The sequence below is a fragment of the Coptis chinensis genome, chromosome 3, assembly GCF_015680905.1.
Source record: "Coptis chinensis isolate HL-2020 chromosome 3, ASM1568090v1, whole genome shotgun sequence".
Lineage (NCBI taxonomy): Eukaryota > Viridiplantae > Streptophyta > Magnoliopsida > Ranunculales > Ranunculaceae > Coptis > Coptis chinensis.
Window position 1 is genome coordinate 86,542,112 of NC_141458.1, and position 23,494 is coordinate 86,565,605.

The 23,494-nt window shown below is 36.5% G+C and overlaps 3 protein-coding genes across 6 annotated transcripts; all 3 read left to right on the forward strand.

Moving 5' to 3' along the window:
* Positions 1 to 737: 737 nt before the first annotated feature.
* LOC147511336 (RNA-binding protein-like protein) lies at positions 738 to 7,265 on the forward strand. 2 transcript variants are annotated; one of them, XM_086603054.1, is made up of 5 exons: positions 738 to 2,061; positions 2,169 to 2,888; positions 5,510 to 5,707; positions 5,798 to 6,083; positions 6,388 to 7,265. In XM_086603054.1, exons 2-5 carry the CDS (start codon positions 2,732 to 2,734, stop codon positions 6,983 to 6,985), a joined length of 1,239 nt encoding a protein of 412 aa, XP_086459180.1. In that variant the 5' UTR covers positions 738 to 2,061; positions 2,169 to 2,731; the 3' UTR covers positions 6,986 to 7,265. The 2 variants fall into 2 exon arrangements, with proteins under 2 accessions (XP_086459180.1, XP_086459181.1); XM_086603055.1 differs by lacking the exons at positions 738 to 2,061; positions 2,169 to 2,888 and adding an exon at positions 3,079 to 5,384.
* A 105-nt stretch (positions 7,266 to 7,370) lies between these two features.
* LOC147511337 (protein tesmin/TSO1-like CXC 5) lies at positions 7,371 to 16,803 on the forward strand. Of its 3 annotated transcripts, none has more exons than XM_086603051.1 (8): positions 7,371 to 7,969; positions 8,474 to 8,581; positions 9,788 to 9,965; positions 12,093 to 12,449; positions 12,971 to 13,071; positions 13,182 to 13,276; positions 14,449 to 14,862; positions 16,045 to 16,803. In XM_086603051.1, the coding sequence occupies exons 1-8, from the start codon at positions 7,767 to 7,769 to the stop codon at positions 16,401 to 16,403; spliced, it is 1,815 nt and encodes a 604-aa protein (XP_086459177.1). In that variant the 5' UTR covers positions 7,371 to 7,766; the 3' UTR covers positions 16,404 to 16,803. The 3 variants fall into 3 exon arrangements, with proteins under 3 accessions (XP_086459177.1, XP_086459179.1, XP_086459178.1); XM_086603053.1 differs by lacking the exon at positions 16,045 to 16,803 and adding an exon at positions 15,369 to 16,007; XM_086603052.1 differs by having other exon boundaries at positions 7,456 to 7,969; positions 8,477 to 8,581.
* A 3,607-nt stretch (positions 16,804 to 20,410) lies between these two features.
* LOC147511338 (glutamyl-tRNA reductase 1, chloroplastic-like) lies at positions 20,411 to 21,927 on the forward strand. The gene is made up of 3 exons (XM_086599377.1): positions 20,411 to 20,854; positions 20,996 to 21,185; positions 21,341 to 21,927. Exons 2-3 carry the CDS (start codon positions 21,117 to 21,119, stop codon positions 21,683 to 21,685), a joined length of 414 nt encoding a protein of 137 aa, XP_086455503.1. The 5' UTR covers positions 20,411 to 20,854; positions 20,996 to 21,116; the 3' UTR covers positions 21,686 to 21,927.
* Positions 21,928 to 23,494: the final 1,567 nt, after the last annotated feature.

Consider the following 23,494-nt stretch of genomic DNA (forward strand, 5'->3'; position numbering starts at 1 on the left):
ACTTTAATTTGGTTTGGTCTATAATTTTTTTAAGCTCAACATCCATTTCAAATAAAGCCCATGGTGCATACAATCTTAATGGAACCAAAGAATGTTTAAGCCCACAGTACGTGGATATTGGAATTTTCAATTGGAAGCAGTCTACTTATACACACCTTGCAAATGGTATTAGATATCAAGTAACCACTAACCGTTGAAAAAAATTAAAACCTTGAAAACAGTATTAGATATGAAGTAACCATTGAAAAAAGAAATTGCACTTTCTCATGTGTATGAGCATGTCAATTAATCACAAATGCGATCTCATCTAATTTATATCTAACCCTATTCATCAATTTGATGAAAGTGAAAGAGAAAGGCCTGAATGCCAAATTCATCCTTTAGCCGGGTCACACAGATACTCTTCATGTTCTCTAAGTTCTCTTAGTCGAGTTACTGCTTAGTCAACTGAGAGCCACCCAAGAGATCTGCATTGTAACAGAACCACCCAAGGATCATCTCACAACTCATCAGACGTTGAGTAATATGCTCAAATGAAAAAGAAGCGATAGAGAAAGAAATTTCATTCCGCAAAAAAAGAAAAGGAATTGTTACCATATCAAGTGTACTTCTAAAACTCTAAAGCAAGCTGTTTCAATCGATGTTTTTGAAGCTATATATATAAAGGTCTAGAATTGTACACTATTCTTCGGGCTGATCCTTGGTGATTGTAGAGGAAAAGAAGACCATATATTTTACTTACTGATGATTGAAACTATCCAATAACATATTATCTACTACAATCCCTCAAAGATACTTAACCAATAACCTGCCAACATTAAAATAATAATGAAGGAAGAAGAGAAACCTTAGAGACATGAATAGTTTCTGCTCCTAACCAAACAAATGGAAATAAGTCAATTTGAAATTTAAAAACCTGATGGTGTTATCACTCCTCAATCAAATCCAGTGTGGAGTTGGCGTGTTCTACCTCGTCTTTTGCGCGAGTATCTTGCTAATTAATTAATGTATGAGTTTCCTAATAGGAATTTTGTAAAGACATAACCACACATGCCAATGATGACATTGACGACTTTGACGACTTTGAACTACCAAGGGATCGGATGCCATGGCAATGTGTTTCATTTGTCTATTTGAATCAAAAGTTGAATTGTCGCCTCAGTCTAGAAGCTACGTACATCAAGCAATCCTCCCGTCCACTTTGTTATGATATGTCTTTGCAATCCATTATTCATTTACTCAGTGGGGCACATGGGCACAAATGTAGGCAATGACAAAAGCATAGATTAAAAAAAAGGCATAAGGTGTAAACATGACTTGTCTTTAAAGAACCTCTACTGTAGTATATAGCTTTTATTAGCTATTATCTTCCTTATTCCATGTATCTTCCTTATTCTCGGTTGAGACCGGTTCCTATATAACCGGGTACAGAGATCAATTTATATACCACACACACATCTCGGAGCACACACACAGGTATCGAGGCACACACACACATCTCAGATTCGGATCAATGACGAGATAACACGGTTACAGAGATGATCTCTGTACCCGGTTGTAGAGTTCTCGAGTCCTTATCGGTTTAGTCCTTAATAGCTTCAAAAACACTTTGCATTGAGCTTGAGGTGTGATTGAACTCAAATTATGAGCTTGAGTCTTTCGTGTTGCACAGCCACAAACGTGCTTCAGATCAATATTCATATCAATCGATGTTAGAAGGGACCAGATAATGGATTCTAACTTCTTAAGACTGTTAATTCTAGTTTTTGCAACAGGAATCATTATCTCCATCATCATTCCATGTGGGTTCAGATAACAATAACTCAGCAATCAAGAAACACCAAAGTCTAAAACTCATTTGAAGTAAATTTCTTTCTTTTCATCCTCGGTCACTTTCTTAATACCCTAAATAGGAAATTGAAACCTCTGTCTCTACACACTCTCTTCATCATTACTAAACACATTTGGTATCAATCTTCCCAATAAGCCGCGAGTAACTAAAACAGATGAACATGGCATGTCTTTTGCGAGAGGCGAAACAATGGGTTCGTGTTGAACATGGTTTCATGTCTTTGGTGAATACTAACGAAAAGATCTACTTTAGTATTCCTTGAATTAGTTTAGAGTTTTGTTTGATTCTGTGAGCGCTAAGAAAATAGAGCCAAGAGATTGTGTTTATGAGATTGTGTTTCAGTAGTTTTGGAGAGTGTGGTGAATACGAACGAAAAAATCTACTTTAGTATTCCTTCTTTTTCGGAATTAGCTTTAGAGTTTTGGAAAAATTGGAGACTCTGTGAGCGCTAAGAAAATAGAGCCAAGAGGATAGAGCTATAATATATATCTAAGGATAAAAAATTAGGAAGCACGAGATGAGATGATTATAAATCCAATGACAAGGAGTAAGTTTTTGTTGCGTATTGACTTAAGCCAAGCCGAGAAAAAAAAATGAAAAGAGAGAAGGCAAGAGGAGGAAGAAGAAGATGGGGTATGGTGTGAAAATAATGTCTTTGGCTGGGTTTGGCTTGAGCTAAAAATCTAAAATTCCTAGTCCTCGGAAAGTACACGTGTGAAATACATAAAATTAGTCTCAACACAAATATCGACGTTATACGCATCTCAATGACTTATTAACAGTGGATGGACGTTATTATTTCGTGACAGACTGCCAGTACATATTTTTTAGGGTTTATAACCGAAACACAAAATTATTATTATTATTAAAAAAAAAAAAATGGAAGAAGAATCGCCACCGGCACCTCAATACCATTTGAGTAGCCTAGTGGTTCGTCCATCTGATAGCGGGGGTGGCTGTAGCGATTATGAACCTGGTGAGGTTCGACCAGATCCCCCTCCTTATTCTCGCTCTGACCGTTACAATGATTCCTCAGGTTCGGTTTTTACTCTTTTATATTAAAACATTTATGGGGTTTGTCTATTTAAATAAAAGTAAGGACTTTTTTTACTTATGATATATATTTTATGTTCTGGAATTTGTCCTTGTAGGCTACGGATGGATTTAATTATCAATTTGTTGGAATCAGATGTCCAAAATATAAATGAATATACTTTCAATGTAGCAATGCATTTTTCATCGTTTCAGAGATTTAAATGAGACTTCCCTGTTTTTTTCAATTTTCCTTTGGCTTCTACACCATTTTCGTTAAACTGGCAATTAAGAGAGCCATAACTATCAACATGGATCCTTGTCTACATTTACTTTGTTTACAATAATACAAGCCTACAGCACGTGTTAAGGGCCATTTTGCTTATTTCTCTTGCCATGCCAGTTGACGTCATATTTGTATTATTCTTCTTCTTACCAATCCTTTGGTCGGTGCCAAAGTGTTTTATCCGAGTTGTTGGTTTTTATTGTGTGTGTTCACTCCTCTAGAAACACCCCCTCTCCCTCTCCCTGTTTTGGATGCTACTAAGATATCTCCAAAGTCTTGGTTAATCTAATTGAAAATTTCGCAATTGTCTATAAAAATTGTTGATTGCTTTGTTTGGGAATCAGTTTCCCTAACAACGGGATCTTTTCGTCATAATATGTGCTTATATGTAGTTCTTTTGATGAGTTTCTGCTGGTTATCTTAGATGATGCTGTTTGTTTGATGACTTTTGGCCTATGCTGTTGCATGCTGAGTATACAGGCTACCTCCTTGAACTAAGAAGATGCCAGATTGAGAATGTACTTTCTTGTTGTCTGTTACAGATTTTAAAGTTGCTTGGGGCACAAATCTGGCTATTCAGGAAAGATGGTGGTAATGTGAAAATTGCCGTTTAACGAAATGGTTTTGATTTTGGAGCTTAACAGGAAAGGGGTATACTGGAATCGTTAGTAAGGGTTTTGGTTCACAATTTATGAGCGTTTAGTGGCAGCAATACCTTGAAAGAAGTATGTAAATCTTTGGCTGACACAAGAATTACTGGTGGGTTTGGAATGCCGGGTACAGTTGGACTGTGGGGTTGGATTGGTAATCATGCTCAGCTCCATGTACCACCCCATGTGTATTTAGTTCTTTCAAAGAGATATGTCTAGGTTTTGGAACAGCTCTATCGTTAAATGGATAGCATGGAAAAAGAAATTTCTTCAATGGCATTTAACTTGATGGGCTAGATTAGTTTACAGAATTATCTGAAAGTTTTAGGGTGTCATAGAGTTTCTTTACGTTCTTGAAGATATGGGATGTTTCATTGGTGGGTGAAGCTGATAGGGATGGTTTGAAGTTGATCTCGGCCAGCAACTCTTCAAGCTATTAATTTCAAGTTTTGCACCCCTATGTATGCGAATGTTGAATTTCTTGGCTTGAAGTTTTAGATGGTGAAATTGAGAACCGCGGTGGCAACCACTTATGTGGAGCTTGTTATCGGTTGGATTGCAGGGTTGTTTGCTATCACTCTATCAGTTTCTAATTTGATTTGTTAGTTTTTTGGCTATAATTTTTTTGTTCCGCTTGATGGTGGAAAAAGTAATAAACTCATCACGGGGGAGCCAATAAATGGGTTGTTGCAGAAGTATTCTAATTATATCACGGATTCCAGTTTAAGAAGACAGAGTGAGTCATAAATCTGTGAAGTTGTGAGATGCTAAAGTTATCGCCATCTCTTCTGGAACTTTTGTGGTTTACCATCGGTTTTGTATATGGTTCTTTAGAAATGTCATTGGCTGGTCGAGTGTTGGGCATCTTATCCCCTTTACACGAGTCTACATATTGAGAGATTATGCTAGTATCTGGTGCTAGAGATGCTTATATTGTTATTGCCAGCTCTTATGGAATTTTCGTGATATTATAGGTTTCTGGTTATTGTTGTTTTTTTAGCTTTGGGTAGTCATTTTTGGGCAGGAGATGCAAAAGGCGATGTCCATAATGTTGGCTTCATATTTCCATTAAGTTGTATATGTTGACCCTGTTAGTTTGTCTCTTGCATGAAGGAAGTTGTATAAACAAATGTGCGAAAAATGTTTTAAGCATTGGGTCCTCATTGGATTTTAGGTACTAGTATCTCATAGGGGATACCAAAGTAATGGAGTTTAAGATCCAACGACAAAGTTTGAGCGAAGGCTTACTTTATTTGGAAGCTTAGATTTGGACGAAGTGCAAAGATTTGTAGGGCGTAAAATTTGCTTATGTTTTGGGATTAATGGATGCGTCTCTTGCACTAGAAACTTTGTGTATTTTTTGGCATTGACGTCTTTTGTAACTGTGGTAAGTATGGATGGCTGTGCGAGACTGTTTTTCTATATGCAGTTGTGTTTATATGTTATATATTTGAAAGTAAATGGTACGGGCTGTTGTTGTGTGAGCTTGTTACAATCTTCCGCTCTAACTTCTTGTGTATCTTTTACTCATGCCCTGTGTGGAGTGGGAGGCCAATTGACTCAGGTAGATTTCATTGTAACTTTTTGGGCCCTTGGAAATCAACTTATGTAATTGTATTTTTACTTGCCTTTTACTTATTTTGGATTGCGATTTTACTAATTTCAAGACTTTTATGACAACCTTTACAGGTCATATGATGCGCACAGGGTCTGTTTCACCCATGCGCCATAGGAAGCTGGATGATCGATACAGGTCTGACTTTGAAAACTCAAGTGGTCCACGTGTTATGCATGCAGGTTCCATTTCTCCTTTGCATCATGGGAAGGTGGATGACCGTTATAGGCCTGACTTCGACGGTTCAATCGATCAACATGTGATGCATGCAGGTTCTGTTTCTCATTTACGCCGTAGGAAGTTAGACAATCATTGCAGGTCTGATTTTGACATTTCAAGTGGTCCTCATGCCATGTGTGCAGGTTCTGTTTCTCCTTTGCATCAAAGGAAGCTGGATGATCGTTATAGGTCTGACTTTGACACCTCTAGCCGTCCACATGGTGGCCGTGGTTTTGGGGGTGGGAGAGGTTCTGGCAGATTTCGAGATTTTTCACCGCCTTATGGTAGAGGAAGGGGTGGTGGCAGGTCTTATGGAAGAGATTTTAATGTGCGTGGGTTTGGCCGTGGGTCATTCAGGAATGATGGTATGACCAGGAACAGTGCAAATGTAGCTCCAAGAGATGGAGATTGGGTCTGTCCAGCTCTCTCGTAAGTGAACCAACTAGCTATTCTTTGTCTGGAATGTACCTCGTCATTGTTGTTCAGAAGAAGGGTTAGTTACATATCAGTTAATGCTCTATTGTCCCCCCCCCCCGCCCACCTTATAAACCTGAATCTATACAGTATAGTTATTACTCTTGTTTATCACTTTATCTACTATATTTTTAGTTATTATCTATTAGCATAATATTTTGGTTTCTTTATCCCTTTTTATCCTTGTTGTAGTGATATGAACTTAGCCTGGGTTTGTATGTCTTTATTTATCTGATTTCTCATTCACATTATGTTTCAGATGTGGCAACTTGAATTTTGCGCGACGAGAGTACTGCAACAAATGCAACAGGCCTCGTCTTGGAGCTGGCGGCAGTCCTCGAAGGAACTATCTGGGCCCACCACGCTTCTCTGGCCATCCATTGGATCGCTCTCCTGTTAGGGGGGGATTAAATGGGTATAGGTCTCCACCTCGTGGTGGGTGGGGCAGAGGTGGTCCTAGAGAATTCAGGGATGGCCCACCACATATCAGGCATGGAGGAAGGTTTCCTGATCCCCACATTCGAAGGGATAGACAAGAGTACCCTGAAGAAGATTTCAGAGAAATGGAGAGGTTTGATAGGCCTGTGCCACCTGATTGGGGGGAGAGAGAGCGTGGGAGAGACGGTTTCTTCAATGGAAGACGGGCATATGATGCGAGGAACGAAAGGCAACCTCTGTCTCCCCCACCTCAAGCTCTACCATCTCGTGACCGCTGGGCACATCAAGTGAGGGAGAGGAGTAGATCACCTATGATGGGTGGACCACTTAAAGATCAGCGCCAGGATTCTTATGTGGATAGAGGGAGAGGCCCTCGCTGGGGTTTGCCAAGAGACCGCTTTGATGGCCACCCATACTAGCTTCATGAATGGATGGTCTAAGTTGGGAGGAGGGACATTTTTAGAATCTGATAAGGTAGTTTCGTTTTATTTAGCTATAGTGCTTCATACTGAGTTCCCCTGCATGAGAATTGCAGTTTAGATTATGAGTTTTCATTTCAGATCCTGCGGATGTATGTTGTAGAATTGTAAACCTGTAGACTGTAGAGTGATGAGATGTCAAACATTACTGTTCTCTCCGAGAATCTGTCATTCTTCTATATTGGCTGACGTTTAATGTTTCAAACATTACTGTTCTCTCCGAGAATCTGTCATTTTCTCGCTATTTCACCTGCTGTAACGAGGTGTTTTCCATAGTCTGTTTCATGGAGACATGGAGTCGTTGTGTAGATATTTCGTTTATCTGTAATTTTAGAAGAATGTGTAAGTTTTGTTTAAAATGGATACGGTTTCGATGAAGTATCGAGCATTTTTTGAGACCTCGGCCCGTACAGAAAACAATCCCAATCCAAGCCACCTTTATTTTAGCGCCAAATTTATATTCTATTTATCTCAAATACGAAAAAGACAAAATCCCAATCACCCTTTCTACTCTCTCTCTCTTTAATATCTATCGTAAATCAAACGGCCCACAACTCAGCATCCATACCCCTATGAATTTCATCCGTTAATTCATTTCCTTCCACATCTACTCTCATCTAACCGTCCATTTTATCCCAAGCCTCCTTTCTTCCCCACGTCTCACTTTTTTCGTTTCTTGATCTGAAAAGGTTTTGAATTTTCTTTAAAAGGAGAGAAAGAGATGGAGCAAAGTAAAGGGGATGATTTCCCGCCAAAAAATGAGACGGTGGCGTTAGATTTTCCTCAGAGGAAGTTGGTGAGGCAGTTGTTTGGTGGTGGAACAACAAATGGGGTGGTGGAAAACCTGAAACAGAAACCAACTCCACTATTACAACAGCAGCATAATCAAGAATTGCTTTTGGGTTCTCGTTCATTGCCAGTTCTGTGAGTTGTTGTTTATAAGATTTATGTATAGTTAATTGAGTAATCAGCTCAATCAGCTTATTTGATGTGGTAAAAAAGTCTTTTTTTCTCTCTGTATTGTTAATTTTTTTTTACATTGGGTTACTAAAAAAATAGTAAGGGTATAAGCTATGAAGAGTAAATTTCTGTATGTAGGCTATTAAGTTTAAAACGTTTTCTGAAAATCACGATCTAAGACTTAAACGGTTTCTTAGGCTGCAATATACAGATTCTTTTCATCTTCCTTTTATGCGTCAAGTTGGAAGATTATCATATAGAATAGAGAATATTAATTTTCTTAGGTTTCGGAAATATGGTAAGTGTTTAGTATGCATCATCTATGGATGGAAAGTTGAACAAAAAAGTATGATTTACTCTAATTATCTTGATATGGGTTATATGCATCAAGTACTTAGCTTGCCGTCCACATAAGCATAAGTGTTTCTTTTCTTCATTAATAACATGACATTTATTATTTCTTTTCAGTAGACCAGACTCCCCAAGATCACGTCCACGACCAAATGTTGATGCAAAAGATGGTACCCCGAAGAAACCAAAACAATGCAATTGCAAAAACTCGAAATGCTTGAAGCTGTAAGTATATAAGTATCCTGGTGATTACTGTTCCGAATAGAAGATCTTGAGAGAAAATTGTATGTTCAGTATGTCAGGTTGTTAGTAATTGTAGAACTAGCAATCACTCCAGTTGTTATTTGTCATGTCATGGAAATTGTAATTTTCAGTTTGGCCCACTTTCTCTATAGTTAGCTACTTTTCTACATTAATGTTTTATATGCTGCCATGAATATATTAAACATATACACTCTACGATTGTATCATATAATACTTCCAAGGGATGTATTTCTCTGTTTTGTAACTTTCTGAGGTATGAAGGAATTCTTCCTACATTAGTGAATCTTCCCAGTGTTTCCAAAAATCATAATTTGCCCACAATGTTTGTTACATATTGACACCTTAAAACCGATATTATTTGCGGGGTTTGGAGTGGGTGTACTGACTATGTTGTTTGTCTATTAGACAAATATTGGGTTTCAGAGAGAAATCATGCAGTTTTATTACCAAATACGTCTTTTTGTCATGATATGGTCGTTCTGTTCAGAGTCCTGTAACTTAGAACAATGCATCTGTGGGAAGGAAGACCATGTATACTGCCTCTCTGGGAAGTGCACACAAGCGAAAAACACTTCATCAGAAACTTCTATTGACATGCCTAATTGCCCCTTAAATCGATATGGGAAAAATATGCAGCAGTCGGGAACAAAAAAATCCCAATCAAAATAATCTTTGAGAGTCAGAGGCTGGAGCATCCACTTATTTCTCTCAAACTACAAAATATACTCTTCTCCTCTAATTTTTACAAAACATCTTTTCCATATGAGAGTTTCTGAGTGATACACGTAATTGTAAAATTATAATGAACCTACTGTAGTCTGTATTGTAAGAAACTTTATTATTACTTTAGCAACTGATAGGTCAGAAGCTGAAGCCATTCTGAAAAAAGGCTTGCTGTGAATATAACCACTAGCTCCACAGCAATGCCAAATGCTATGTTCAATGGTTTGTGAAGTTGTAGGATATTTCATACCACCCCGTTGCTACGTACCTTTTCCTTCTGTGGGGTGTGCACCATGTCAATCTATAGGACTGACGAGTTATGTAACTTTGGTTCCTTACTTCCTTTATATGTTTATTTACATTGCAATCTTGAGCTGATGTTGAAGTTTGTAGTTTTTTTTTATGTCGTCACTCATCTTTTTTATATTGGCAATGCACGGTCAGATACTGTGAGTGCTTTGCTGCTGGGGTTTACTGTGACAGATGCAACTGTATAAATTGTCATAACAATGTCGGGAATGAGGCAGCTAGGCATGAAGCTATAGAAGCTACTTTGGATCGCAACCCAAATGCGTTTCGTCCAAAGATTGCAAGCAGCCCCCGTGGAGCTCAGGAAGTAAAGGTATGTTGTTTAGTTCCTCTGTCTTATGAGTTAGTGAGCGTTTGGTAATTGGTTGTTTCCTTGGCACCTCATCATAGTCCAGCATTACTGGTTTACTTTGATTGTTTGAACTTTGAATATCCATAAAGCTGCAATGCTTTATTCTGCCTACATGGATCAGGCAGTCGGGGTTTGTGATTTGGCTAGAGTTGTGCTCTTATTGGTTGTAAGTGTACGAGAGCATGGACGGAAGTCAGTAGTATAAATGAATCTGTTTTTTTACTGTTATCTAAAAATAGGGGAACCTCACAAAATTATAGCTTTTGTTTTCCATAACTATAGCAATCTATCTATGCATGTGGTTATTTTAGTGTTTCTTTTTTCCTTTTATTATCTGTTATTTTGCACAAAAAATGATTTCCCCAAGAAGGGTTTTACCTATTTATGTGATTTACTAGGCGTATTAGGTGTCCTTATTGAGACATGTTATTTTGTTTTGGTTTTTTTACTTTATTTTATTAGATGGCCATGTTGGCCCAATAGTAAAAACCCAGCTAGAGTTTTAGGTAAAGGATGAAGGCTAGTATAAATAGAATAGGAGTCTCCTTTACAGGTCAGTTGGGTTGTGTTTTTTGAAAAATTATTATTCTTATGAAGTTATCGGTTTTATTAAGAAATTGTTATTATTGAGATTTATTATTCGATTGAAGCTTCCGCCAATTGATTTACATCATTATGCCCTTCATATTTTGAAGGGGTTTTAGGTTTTACGTTATAGCCAATTAGGCTTTGGCCCCCCTTTTGTTGAAAACTAGGGTTTGGCACTTTTGCAGGAAACCAAAACCAAACCTCTGCTGGTAATTTCTCAATTGTGAAATTGCTCTTCAACAACAACAACAACAACAAAATCAAAAGGAACTTCGACATGTCTTCTTCTATATTAAGGAGGCTATTATCCTATTTATAATAACCTTGCCTCCTTAAACCCAAAAATACTCTAGCTGGGATTTATTATATGGGCGGACATGGTTGATTAAAATAAAAATAAAGAAATAAAGAAATGGCCCACTAGATACGTCTATTACATCATCAACACATTCAAGACACCTTCCTGCCCAAAGCATATTGTGGATCTTACTGTAGAGTTGATGTACTAGCCATTGCTGATTGTTGTGGAGAGATTTAAAGCTTGGCATGCAAGAGTACTATAACTTTATGACTTAGTTTAGAAGTGTCAAGGTGGAGTGATCCTCGATACTTTTGTGGGTATATATTCAAGAGTGCATGCTTAAAGTACTTCTTAGTAAGTGTGAAATCTGCTGCTTGATTGTTTCCAACAAAGTCCTCAATGTTGTTTAGACTAGTTTTTACTTCCTTGATTCTAGTGAACTTCGTCTTTGGTAATTCACCTTTACTGTTCTCCAAATTTCTGATTTTTAAAATTTTGTTTATAACCTAGGTTACATTGACATGGGTAGGTGTGTCCGTATCGGACATGGATACGATTTATTGGACATGGCAAAGTATCAAAATTCGAGGTAAATTACATACAATATGTGTCCGTTGTGTGTCCAACACGGACATGTGGATTCGTATCTGACACGGAATTTTTTCAAAATATGGCATGTCTATGTAACCTAGTTTATAACCACTCCAAGAATTATATTCAAACCAAATTAACTTCAGCAACAATTTTATCTAAAGAATACAAAGTTAGGTCTGAACTGCTATGAGGATAAGGTAAATTACATGAACAGAAGATTTGGCTATGGTTCTAAGTATGAAATTTGTAGAGTCCAGTGGCCATTGGTACTTTTGCATCTAATTATGATGGGAAGTGGAAACTTTAATTTTTTCCCTCTAAGTTTTAATATTATATTGAGGAAGTAATAATAGGAGGAATCTTCATCTTCTGTGTCATATTTTTAAGAGATATTCAAATATAGAATGGGTAACGTTTATAAACAGCTGGGTCAGAGAGGCCTATTGGTGAATGCAAAACGATGTAGATGTCATTACATAATTAAAGGAAGAATATGCAATAAATCTCTACACATTTTCAACTAATTAATATTGATATCCTTCATTGAAGTCCATTCCTCATTTTGGTGTCTCCCTTACTTACATCCATATCCCCGAAAAATGTAGGATGAAGCACGGGAGCTTCTACTGGTGGCAAGACACAACAAGGGATGTCATTGCAAGAAATCAGGATGCCTCAAGAAGTACTGTGAATGTTTCCAAGCTAACATTCTATGCTCTGACAATTGTAGATGCATCGATTGCAAGAACTTCGAAGCAAGTGAAGAGAGACGGGCTCTCCAAAATGGAGACCATAGCAACAGTCTATACATGCAGCAGGTAGCAGCCAATGCTGCAATTACTGGGGCTATTGGATCCTCAGGCTATGGTTCCCCACCAGCATTTAAGAGGAGAAAAAATGAACTCTTATTTGGGGCTGTATCCAAAGATACCTCCATTAACAAGATTGCTCAATTCCAACAGGTACTTCCTTATTAAACGAAGCAACTTCTTTTACAGTCAACTTGTCTGCAAGAGAAACGGCCATCATTTCACTGTTTTTTTTTCCTCCTTGCTGGAAGTGGTTCATGTTTTTTGAATCTGATCCTCAAATTTCTGGTGAGTGCAGCCAACCTTTATTAAGTAGGTAAGGGGTTAAAGGGGCACTATTCAAATAGTTGTTTCTCACTCATGTTTTAATCGGTTCAAGTTTAGAGTGATTGGGTTTCGTCATCAAGTGTCGATGGTCGGATGGGATTATGTAGGTTTCTTTGTCTCTGTTGCTGCAGCCAATCGGATCTTCATATTCAATGCATCTAGCGTAACTATTTTATATAGATATGTAAGAGGAGAATGTCAATCATTAATTAGCTGTGAAGCAGCTGCCATGGATGCATGCTATTGGTATCTGGAATCTGAATGGATCCAGAGGTTTTTTTTTTTAAATCTTTTTTGCCCACCCACATGTGATCTGACTTTTGATTTTATCTTTTGTACGGTTTCAGGAAAACCATCTAAGACCCTCTTTGCCTTCTTCTTTGCCATCCATACCAGTTGTCCGGGTTGTGAGCCCTGCATTATTAGGTTCTTCAATGTTCACATACAGGTAATAGGCATGTCTACTCCTGTATATATTTCTTTCCGTATATGAACATGCTTCTTTGTTTGCTTATTATGGGCTTGTCGAATTACCTAACCCTACTGGTCATGGTGAAGGTCTTTATTAGCAGACATTCTTCAGCCGCGAGATGTGAAAGAGCTGTGCTCTTTTTTGGTTGTACTTGCAGGACAAGCATCCAGGACCGTTTCAGGTATATGTTGATTCGAAACAGAACAAAATCATAAAGAGTTAAAGCAATAGGTCTTATCATGAATGAGATACTCGAAATGTATTTGTCACTGAAACCAATTTGGCAACTTTTGCACCACATCTAGTATCTAAAATAAAACACTGAGCTGAAGCTCTCATCATGGTTTATCTTTCTTATATGGCATCTATAAACTCTTTATTGTCAACTTTGCACTTTTCAAGATACCATCTCTTTTAATCCGACTCTCCTAAAGATGTAGTTCTTTAAGTACTAAAGATCTCGATTTAGCCTTATTATCTTACAATCTAGGCAGAACTGTTAAAGGCCCTAAAAAGTCTTACATTTCAATTTATTCAGGTGTATCGTCACATTGCTTGCTGGTTCTCTGTACTGTTCATGTTTGACAAACTCTTATCTCTGGTTCATCAGAATTACGATGGGATATACTGTTCACATTTGACATATTTGTATATATGATTTTAGTCGGATATCGTCAAATTTGATAGTGCATACTAGAATCAACTATTAGATTTGTAATTCCTTTGCTAAGTGCTACGTTGTCATACAATAGTAGTTTTTATCCTCATCGTAATTGTCATTATCAATAGTAGTTGGTGACATTTTGCTTTTACACGTGTCTTATGAATTCCAGTTTTGGTTCATCAGGAGGGAAGTGAGTTGTAACAGTAGAATTTGAATTGGAAATCCTTAATTTGGAAAGAAAGCAACTATGTCAATGCTAAAAGCATGTTTGAAGAGATCACAGAAAAGTAAATGTTATAAAGATGAAAAATAAATGGAATAAAGATGGGCGTGCATTATAATTATGAATTCAAATAAATAATTTAGAGTAAGTTTTATGTCAGTGTTAAAATCGTGTGTTGAAGAGATCGCAAAAATTGATTACAAAATACAGCAAAATTTTGGATACCGAAATATTTGCATCCACAGTCAAGCAGGTCTTGTTTGACATGCTGATAGCTATTGTGTGATTTATTACTTCTTCACCTATCAAGAATAAAAAAAGAATTGTACTTTTAAACTACCAATCATTTAGATTCACGTTGCACTATATGCTGTGTACATGTTCAGTTCTTTCTCTCTCCCCTGCTCAACACATTTCTACCATTTTTTGACTTTAAAGTGAAGTCTGCTTCTTCTAATATTTCCAGACAAGAATGAGACAGTAGAAACACAAAAGGAGCAAGACCAGACTGAAGGTTCTTTTCCTTCGTCATCTCAGGACAGGGAGAAAGAACCTGATCTTTCAAAATCTCTGGTTGAGGATCGTTCAAGTGGAAGCCAGGTTGATAAAATGGTTACTGATGATTCTGGATCAGATGGTTCCGACGTACCAAAAGGAATACCAATGTCTCCAGGAACACTTGCCCTGATGTGTGATGAGCACGATTCGATGTTCATGGCAGCTGCATCTCCAAAAGGTACCCTTGGCCATGGCAGTAAAACACCACCCCACTTGCCGTATGGGCAGGGCAAGGCAGATATCTATGCCGAGCAAGAAAGGCTTATCTTGACAGGTTTCCGAGATTATTTACGAAGGCTTGTTACTTGTGGAACTATAAAAGGTAAGTTCTATACATTGTCGTGCAGCTTTTGAGTTCCTTTATTTTTGACGACTTGCTAGACTTTTGGAGTGGTAAGAAAGTAGAAGTCAATCCAGTTTTTGAAACGATATAGATTGAAATTTATAGTCGACAACTGATATAGATTAAAATTTATAGTCGACACCAGGTGTGTAAAGCTAGCTAATTAGCACATAAATTCCTGGGCCCGCTCCACACATTGGGTAGTTGGTTTTGAGTTGGATGATCCAACGCTTTAACATTCAGGCTTTGTATCCTTTATTCATTGACTGTAGGAGTGAATCGGTTTCTAGTGAGAGGTCATAATTTCATATCCACAGGCACCAATAGCTGAGATTGAGGATTTGCTTCTTCCATTTTCTTTTAACATGTTAGCGTATTAATAAATGATGATATAAAAAATTATTGTTGGATAATCCATTCTTTTGTTCAGAACTGGATCTCTTAATAATATAAGAAGTTTTATTTCCTTAGCTGAGAAATTGCAGGCAGTTGATCTTTCTGGCATGTGTCCTGCATGACCAACATATGCACCACTTGCCCGTGACCATCACCACCCACAATCACAATAGACAATGGGTTCCACTAACCAGTTTAATCAGCCCATCGTACAGACCAACCACTGGTATTACCTTTGTAGTTAACCCTTCCCTATTTCTTCGTCCATTAACTTAATTTTGTTTTGTGATTAGAGAAATTGGAATCATAAAAGTGATACTCTGAACCAGGCTACCAACAAACTTCTACACTTTCCCTGTGGTCAGGATGAGGCATTTGTTTAATGATTATTGTGCTTTAAATTTTTGACAAAATGAATCAGTTAGGTCAAAACCGAAAAGAGATGCAAAGGACGCTTGGGTGTCATGTTACAAGTTTCATGCAAGCGGTCCCCTGGAAGTTTGGCTTACCCTCAACCTGCCTAGTTGCTAAGGGCACTAATGTTGACATCATTCCTGTATTCCAGAACTTATTTTCTGTTTGACTTAATGCGTTTGAACCGATCCATCTTTCAGACATTATGAATAACAAAGTATTGGTCTACGCTAGAGGTTACCTAATGTCCGATTGTAGTAGCTTTCATGGCTGTTATAATTGGATGTTCCTAATGTTACTTCTGTCATCAAAAAGGTAAAAGGAAAGCAATTATTCTCTTTGAAATTGCAGGAAAGCAGTATTCTGCATTGGGTTCAAGAACAGAATCAGGTACCCAGACGGTATCTCCTACTAATGGTAATCCTGTACCTATTGTTCAAGACAAGACTGAGGCTAGAACAGAATCAGGGACGCAACAGTTACCTGTTAGTAATGGCACTGTACGACTTGTTCAAGATAACGCTGAGGGTAGAACAGCATCAGGGACGCAACATGTACCTGTTAGTAATGGCACTGTAAAACTTGTTCAAGATAAGGTCGATGCATCTCAGATAGTGAGTTCAGTCACTGTTACGTCTGAAAACAGTTTCCCTCCAAAGGTTGAATTTCCTGCAGGAAATGGCTTGTTAAAGCCAATTATCAAAAGTTAGATGCAAACAGAGATGATTTGTAGCTATTTTGAGGTGTACCACCGCAGCTGTGCAATGGGATCCCGCAGTATTACTCCATTTCCATAATGCCCGGCCAAGTGATGTGGTTGGCTGCCAGTGTTGCAGTTGCAAAGATATTTTTTCCCTGTTCCATTTAAAATGATTAAGATCAGTCACAATTGTATCCAATTTTCACAGTAACCAGTATACTTGTTATAGATTTTTCAGTCACTTGTAGCCGTTGTATGTAGGGTTCAGAACATCAAAATTACTGATGATATATAGCCTTTGTAGTGGTATAACAGACTGATCTTCTATGTTAAAGTTTTGTGAACCGATATTCTGAAGATAGTGTATATATTGGTGTACCAATCTTTTGGTGAACAGAGATTTGAACCAACTTCCTATCTCCATTCTTGGTTGTAAATTCCAGTATGGATTTCTCGTTACACACGGGTAGTTCGTGTTGACTGCTAAATTGCTATAGTCCAACAGAAGTGCTACACTAACGCTCATATTGAAGATTGACTTCCCAACTGAATGCTGTGTTTTTGTATTGAGATTGTTGCACTAGTCCTTATATATATATTATAGCTATACCCTCTTGGCTCTATTTTTTGTGGTTTGTCTCCAATATTTTCACAACACTCAAAATCTAATTACATAAATTTAAGAGAAATCTTACTAGCTTAGACAAAAGTTAGTAGTCTCAAACTAAAGCAGTAAAGCTAAACTCAACATCTTCATTCTACTAGTAAAACTCTTATACTCCATTCTCTAAATATATTAAACTATTTATGGCCGATTCCTATTACCAAGTTCTCTTAAACCTCACCAGGATGAGTCAATATACTTCCATAATTATGATTCTTATTACATAGTTCTACCTCTTCAATTGAGGAAGCGTTTCTAGAGCGTCCACGTGTCATAACTAATTAAGAAAAAATAGGAGAAAAAATGAGTTAAGAGACTCACAGAATTAAAACACTGCGAAAAAAGATCCAAAGAAAACCACAAAGCCTCTTTCTCCCACCGAAACTCTTTCTTCTCCTCACTCATTCAAGTCAGTTCATATCTTTATCCTTAGATATATATTATAGTTATACCCTCACTAATCTATTTTTTGGAGCACTCGCAGAGACTCCAGTTTTTTCTAAACTTAATTACTAATAACGAAAAAAGTAAGATATAAATATTAAAACAATCTCATCTAGAGTTTCACAGAGTCTTTAATTTTTTCTAAACACTATAGCTAATTACGAAAAAAACAGTCACATATAGAGTTTCACAGAGTCTCCAAATTTTCCTAAACAATATAGTTAATTGCCTAATTACGAAAAAAATATGAGACAAAAAACTAAATTGCTAAAAATAATAGTTTCCACCGAAAACGATTCTCTTAATAAAACCCTTTCGATTTGATGTGTCATCCACTGTGAGATTTAGATATTTATTCATACTTAAGGATTTCAAAATTCACAATTCCGACCACAATAATTACGACATATTCAAATTAAATTTATGAGTTTATAATTTTTTCAAACACTATAATGTAATTTCAAATTTTATAACACACACACACACACATATTCGGCGGAATAACGAGATTCAGTTAAAGTGGATGTTGGGCTTAAATAAATTATATACCAAACCAAAACAAATTACATGTGAAAAATTAAATTATACAAAAAATAACATTACAAAATATATAATAGAAAATGAATAAAATAAAATAAAATAACGGCAAACTAATAATGACAAATATTTTAAAATATATATAATACTGCATGAAACTAACGTCAAAGAAAAATTAACAGGGAACCGAAAATTGGATGCAAATGCATCGTACTAACCTCAAATAATATTTAATGGGAAATCGGAAACGGATTCAAATGCAAGCATTAAACTAATCTTAATAAGTAATTAATAGAAAATCATAATATGAATACAATTGTATTAAACTAACCTCAAAGAATAATTAACGAGAAATCAAAACTTGGATGCAAATACATCAAACTAACATAAAAAAAAATAATTGTCGGGAAATCGGAAACTGTATGCAAATGCATTGAACTAACATTCAAAGATTAAATTAACGGAAAATCAGAAACTGAATGCAATTGCATTAAACTAACCTCAAAGAAAAATTAATTATAAATTGGAAACATGATGCAAATGCGTGGAACTAATCTTAAAGAATAATTAACGGGAAATCGGAAAGCGGATGCAACTGCATTGAACTAATCTCAAAAAATAAACTAGATGCAAATATATTGAACTAACATCAAGAAATAATTAATGGGAAATCGGAAACTAGATGCAAATTCATTGAACTAACCTCAAACAATAATTAACGGAAAATCGGAACCTAGATACAAATGCAACCTTATCAAATAATAAATGGAAAATCAGAAACTGGATTCAACTACATTGAACTGACCTCAAAGAACAATTAACATGAAATTAGAAATTGAATTGGATGCAAATGTATTGAACTAACTGCAAAGATTAATTAACGATAAATCATAAACTGGGTGCAACTGCATTGAACTAACTTCAAAAAATAAACAACGGGAATCGGAAAATGCAACTGCATTGAACTAACCTCAAAATATAGTTGGATTATATATTGTGGGAATGTTTTAATAAATATAGTTTTGCATTTAAAATGATGTTTATCTCATCTCTTTTCGTATGGTTGGGAACTCCTTGCTATTCAAGTAGCTTCAATATGAACTTTGTCTTATTAGGCAATCTCACAAAACGTTCGTAGATAATCTTTGAAGATTCTAGATATAGTAAGTCATGCATAATTTAAAGAATAATTAACGGGAAATCGGGAACTGGATAATCTTCAATGATCCCACATAGTAAATCAAACATAATTTATTTTTATGCTATATTTGCAAAGACACTACAGATGGATCGGTATAAGTTGGTATTACACACCACATTGGATAATTAAAAAGAAATCGGGAACTGGATTCAAATACATAACTAAGCTCAAAACGTAATGAACGGGAAATCAGAAATTTTATACAAATGCAATAAACTAAACTCAAAAAGTAATTAACTAGAAACCGAAAACTGGATGCAACTACATTAAAACTAGCTAACATAAGATAATAACTAATAGAAAATTAGAAATTTGATGCAAATCCTTGAAAAATATTTAATGATAAATTGAAAACGGTATGTAAATGCATCAAACAAACCTCAAATAATAATTAACGGAAAATCGGAAACTATATGCAAATGCATTGAACTAACCTCATAAAATAATGAACAGAAAATAAAAAACCAAATACAACTGCATTGGACTAACGTCATAGAATAATTTGTGGAAAATTGGAAACTAAATGCAAATGCATGGAAATAACCTCAATGAATAGTTAACGGGAAATTAGAAACCATATGTAATTGCATTGAACTAACCTCAAAGCATAAATAATCATAAACTAGATGCAGATGTATTTAACTAACATTAAAGAGTTATTAACGGAAAATCGGAAACTAGATGCAAATACAATAAACTAATCTCAAAGACTAATTAATAAAACATCGAAAAATGGATGAAACTGTACTGAACTAACCTAAATAAATAATTAACGGGAAATTATAAATTTGATGTAATTGCATTAAACTAACATAAAAAAATAATTAACGGAAAATTAGAAACTTGAATGAGTGATTAATATAATTTTCATATCTCATAGAGTTGATAATATTTTTTAGAATAATTTAATATAACATGTGTACGGATATGGTGTTTAAAAAAATGGGTTATATTGATATACCCCCCACCAGTAGTTGCAATTAGGATTGCCCCCCCTAATAATTGAAATTAGGATTTCCCCCCCAAATTGACAGGCAGAACAGTGGCCGTCAGTTGACTAGTTATGAATTGTGAATTGTCCTAAATACCCTTTTTCTGTAGAAATTACGAAATTTGCCATTGATACTGTTTAAAGCCTACAACTCAAAGCCCAAATTCCAAATTAGACACTAATGTAATATTGTAATTGAGCTCAGATTAGCTCAAAAAATAAAAAATCAAATATCACTTTGAGTCCAAAAATGGGATCCAACTGAAGAAGAGGACGGATCCTCGTTTCTTGTTTCCTGATCACAAATATCATATTCAACACACCTAACCCACTTCTCCATCTTCAAAAACTCATTTCCATTTCTCTCTCTCTTGGAACCAACAACAGCTACTGGTTTTGCCACATCAATGGCAGCTGTCAAGACGATGATGGAATCTTCTTGTTCTAATTCTTCTCAATTTAGAATAATTTGCAAACCCAAAAGAACATTCCTTGTTCGTAGAGGAGGTGTCACCAGGTGTGAAGCTGTGTCGGATAATAACAATAATAGAGTTTCTAGTCTCTCTGCTCTTGAACAGCTCAAAGCTTCAGGCGCTGATCGTTTGTGTCTCCATTTTTACATTGGTATCGTTCAATTCTATAACTACGTCTACTTGTTTTATATATCATCAACTAAATTGCCTGATCAAATGTGAAAACTTTTCATCACTGCATTTACCTATATATATTGGTACTAATTTATTTTTATTTCTTCGTATCTGTCAGGGTGTCTTAGGCCTGAGTATTCACACTTGGTATCCCAGAAGCTGAATGGCCTCGTTTCATTGGAGAGCTTTGTGGCTTGAACCATATAGAAGAAGCCGGTGTTCTCAGTACCTGTAACAGAATGGAGATATATGTGGTGGCTCTATCTTGGCATCGTGGTGTTAGAGAATTGACTGAATGGATGGCAAAGGTGCTTCCCTATTTCTTCATTTAATTCTGTGTGTTAATTGGTATTTGGAATTCTCTGAGAAGTGCAAAGCACATAGACCGATTTATGAGCATTAAATACTATTTCAAAACTTAAATCATCTCTGTTGTTAAACCCCATTTTGCTTTTCTTTGCAGACAAGTGGAATTCCTGCTTCAGAGCTTCGCCATCATCTATTTATGTTGCGTGACGGCGATGCCACACAACACTTATTTGAAGTTTCAGCCGGGCTTGACTCTCTCGTACTAGGAGAAGGACAAATCCTTGCTCAGGTTAAACAAGTCGTCATGTCTGGAGAAGGAGTCAACGGATTTGGAAGGAACATCAGTGGTTTGTTTAAGCATGCAATCACTGTTGGTAAGCGGGTTCGAACAGAGACCAACATTGCATCTGGGGCAGTTTCTGTCAGCAGTGTTGGTTGTTGGAGCTGGCAAGATGGGGAAACTTGTGATCAAACACTTGGTTGCAAAGGGGTGGACTAAAATTGTTGTTGTCAACAGATCTGAGGAGAGAGTCGAAGCCATCCCGGAGGAAATGAGAGACATTGAGATAATCTACAAGCCTCTCACCGAGATGCTTGCATGCGCCGGTGAATCTGATGTTGTTTTCACAAGCACAGCATCAGAGAGCTCTCGTGGAGGGAATAAGAATTACAATTACAATATTACAATATTACATTAGTGTCTAATTCGGAATTTGGGCTTTGAGTTGTGGGCTTTAAACAGTATTAATGGCAAAATTTGTAATTTCTACAAAAAAAGGGTATTTAGGACAATTCACAATTCATGACTAGTCAACTGACGGCCACTGTTGGTTGACTCCTTCTGACTGTTAAATTGGGGGGGAAATCCTAATTTCAATTATTAGAGCATTTGCAATGCAGGTGATAGAGGGGGGGAAGTGAAAACTATCACCTACTTGGGTCCAAAAGTGTTGTGCAATGCAGGGTGATAAACTCGGTGATAATTTTCCCCAGTTCAAAACAAGGTGAAACCTTCCACCGAGTTTTTCACTGACTTGTTAACTTCGGACGGGATGTTGGATTCCGTCTAGATTACAAAAACTCACCGCAGACGAATCCAACATTCCGTCCGAGTCCTAACGGGCTAGTTTACCAACGGTCAAAAAGTCGAACGGTCAAAATAAAAACTTTGGTATATATACAACATTTGTTTCATTTCAACTCACACTTCCAACAATCATATATCATATTTCTTCTTCTTTAAAATCAGTTCTTAAAAACCAAATATCAAATGGCATCAACTCAAGCATCTCAAGCAAGTGGTAGCACTCAAGCAAAAGCGAGAGCTCACTTTAGCATGTCCGATGATCAAGCTCTATGTCTTGCTTGGATAAAAATTAGTGAAGACTCCATTGTTGGTGTTTTCCAAAATGCAAAAGGATTTTGGAATCGTGTAACAAACGAAGTTCAATCAAGCACGGGGTCGGATAGGTCTCCCGATTCAATTAGCGGTAGGTGGAAATATATTTCAAAAATGATGAACAAATTTGTTGCAATTGTGAATGTGGTGGAGGCTCGACATGCAAGTGGTACAACAATACAAAGCCGGGTAATTACAACGTTGTCAATTTGGAATTTATTGATTATCTTAGTCTTAGTCTAATTATTTCCATCTTAGTCTAATTATCTTAGTGTATTTATTATTTCCATTTTAGTCTTAGTCTAATTATTATCTTAGTCTAATTATTATTTTAGTTTAATTATCTTAGTCCTAGTGATTATTTTAGTCTAATTACCACCATTTTATTTTTTAGTTGTCCGAGGCAAGGATGACGTACCAACTACAAGAAAAATCGACTTTTTCACTTGATCATTGTTATGTTATACTCAAGGATAATCCAAAGTGGAGAACGCGTTTTTGAGGCAAGGTCAAGCCGCCCACAAAGGGAAAAGGTCGCAAAAATGATGGTGAAGATTCAACTTCTAATTCACCAAGTGTTGGTGGAGTTGAATTGGAGGGTTCTCAAGAAATAGAGCGTCCTCTTGGATCGAAGAAAGCCAAGTCTAAAAGGAACCAAGAAAAATCAGTTGGTATGTTGGAGGGTTACTTTACACGTTTAGATGATACATTTTCACAGGATGCAAATGAAACACAAAAATGCTTAGAACTTAGGAAAAGGGAACTTGCATATGGTCAAAGAACTGTGATGGCAAGAGAAGAAAAAAATCGGATTCAAGTAGAAAAAAACCATGTTCAATTGGAAAAAAATCGGCTTCAAAAAATACAATATGAAGCTAAGATTTTAGCAACCGATACAAGTGTCCTCCA

What these genes read in the sequence shown, in the direction of transcription:
- LOC147511337 (XM_086603051.1), top strand. Translation starts at nt 7,767, where the DNA reads ATGGAGCAAAGTAAAGGGGATGATTTCCCGCCAAAAAATGAGACGGTG. An exon ending in GTGGAGCTCAGGAAGTAAAG is followed by an intron (nt 9,966 to 12,092) that starts GTATGTTGTTTA and finishes CGAAAAATGTAG; the next exon opens with GATGAAGCACGGGAGCTTCT. An exon ending in TCTTCAATGTTCACATACAG is followed by an intron (nt 13,072 to 13,181) that starts GTAATAGGCATG and finishes GTCATGGTGAAG; the next exon opens with GTCTTTATTAGCAGACATTC.
- LOC147511336 (XM_086603054.1), top strand. Translation starts at nt 2,732, where the DNA reads ATGGAAGAAGAATCGCCACCGGCACCTCAATACCATTTGAGTAGCCTA. An exon ending in CCGTTACAATGATTCCTCAG is followed by an intron (nt 2,889 to 5,509) that starts GTTCGGTTTTTA and finishes CAACCTTTACAG; the next exon opens with GTCATATGATGCGCACAGGG. An exon ending in TGGGTCTGTCCAGCTCTCTC is followed by an intron (nt 6,084 to 6,387) that starts GTAAGTGAACCA and finishes ATTATGTTTCAG; the next exon opens with ATGTGGCAACTTGAATTTTG.
- LOC147511338 (XM_086599377.1), top strand. Translation starts at nt 21,117, where the DNA reads ATGGAGATATATGTGGTGGCTCTATCTTGGCATCGTGGTGTTAGAGAA. An exon ending in TGACTGAATGGATGGCAAAG is followed by an intron (nt 21,186 to 21,340) that starts GTGCTTCCCTAT and finishes TTTTCTTTGCAG; the next exon opens with ACAAGTGGAATTCCTGCTTC.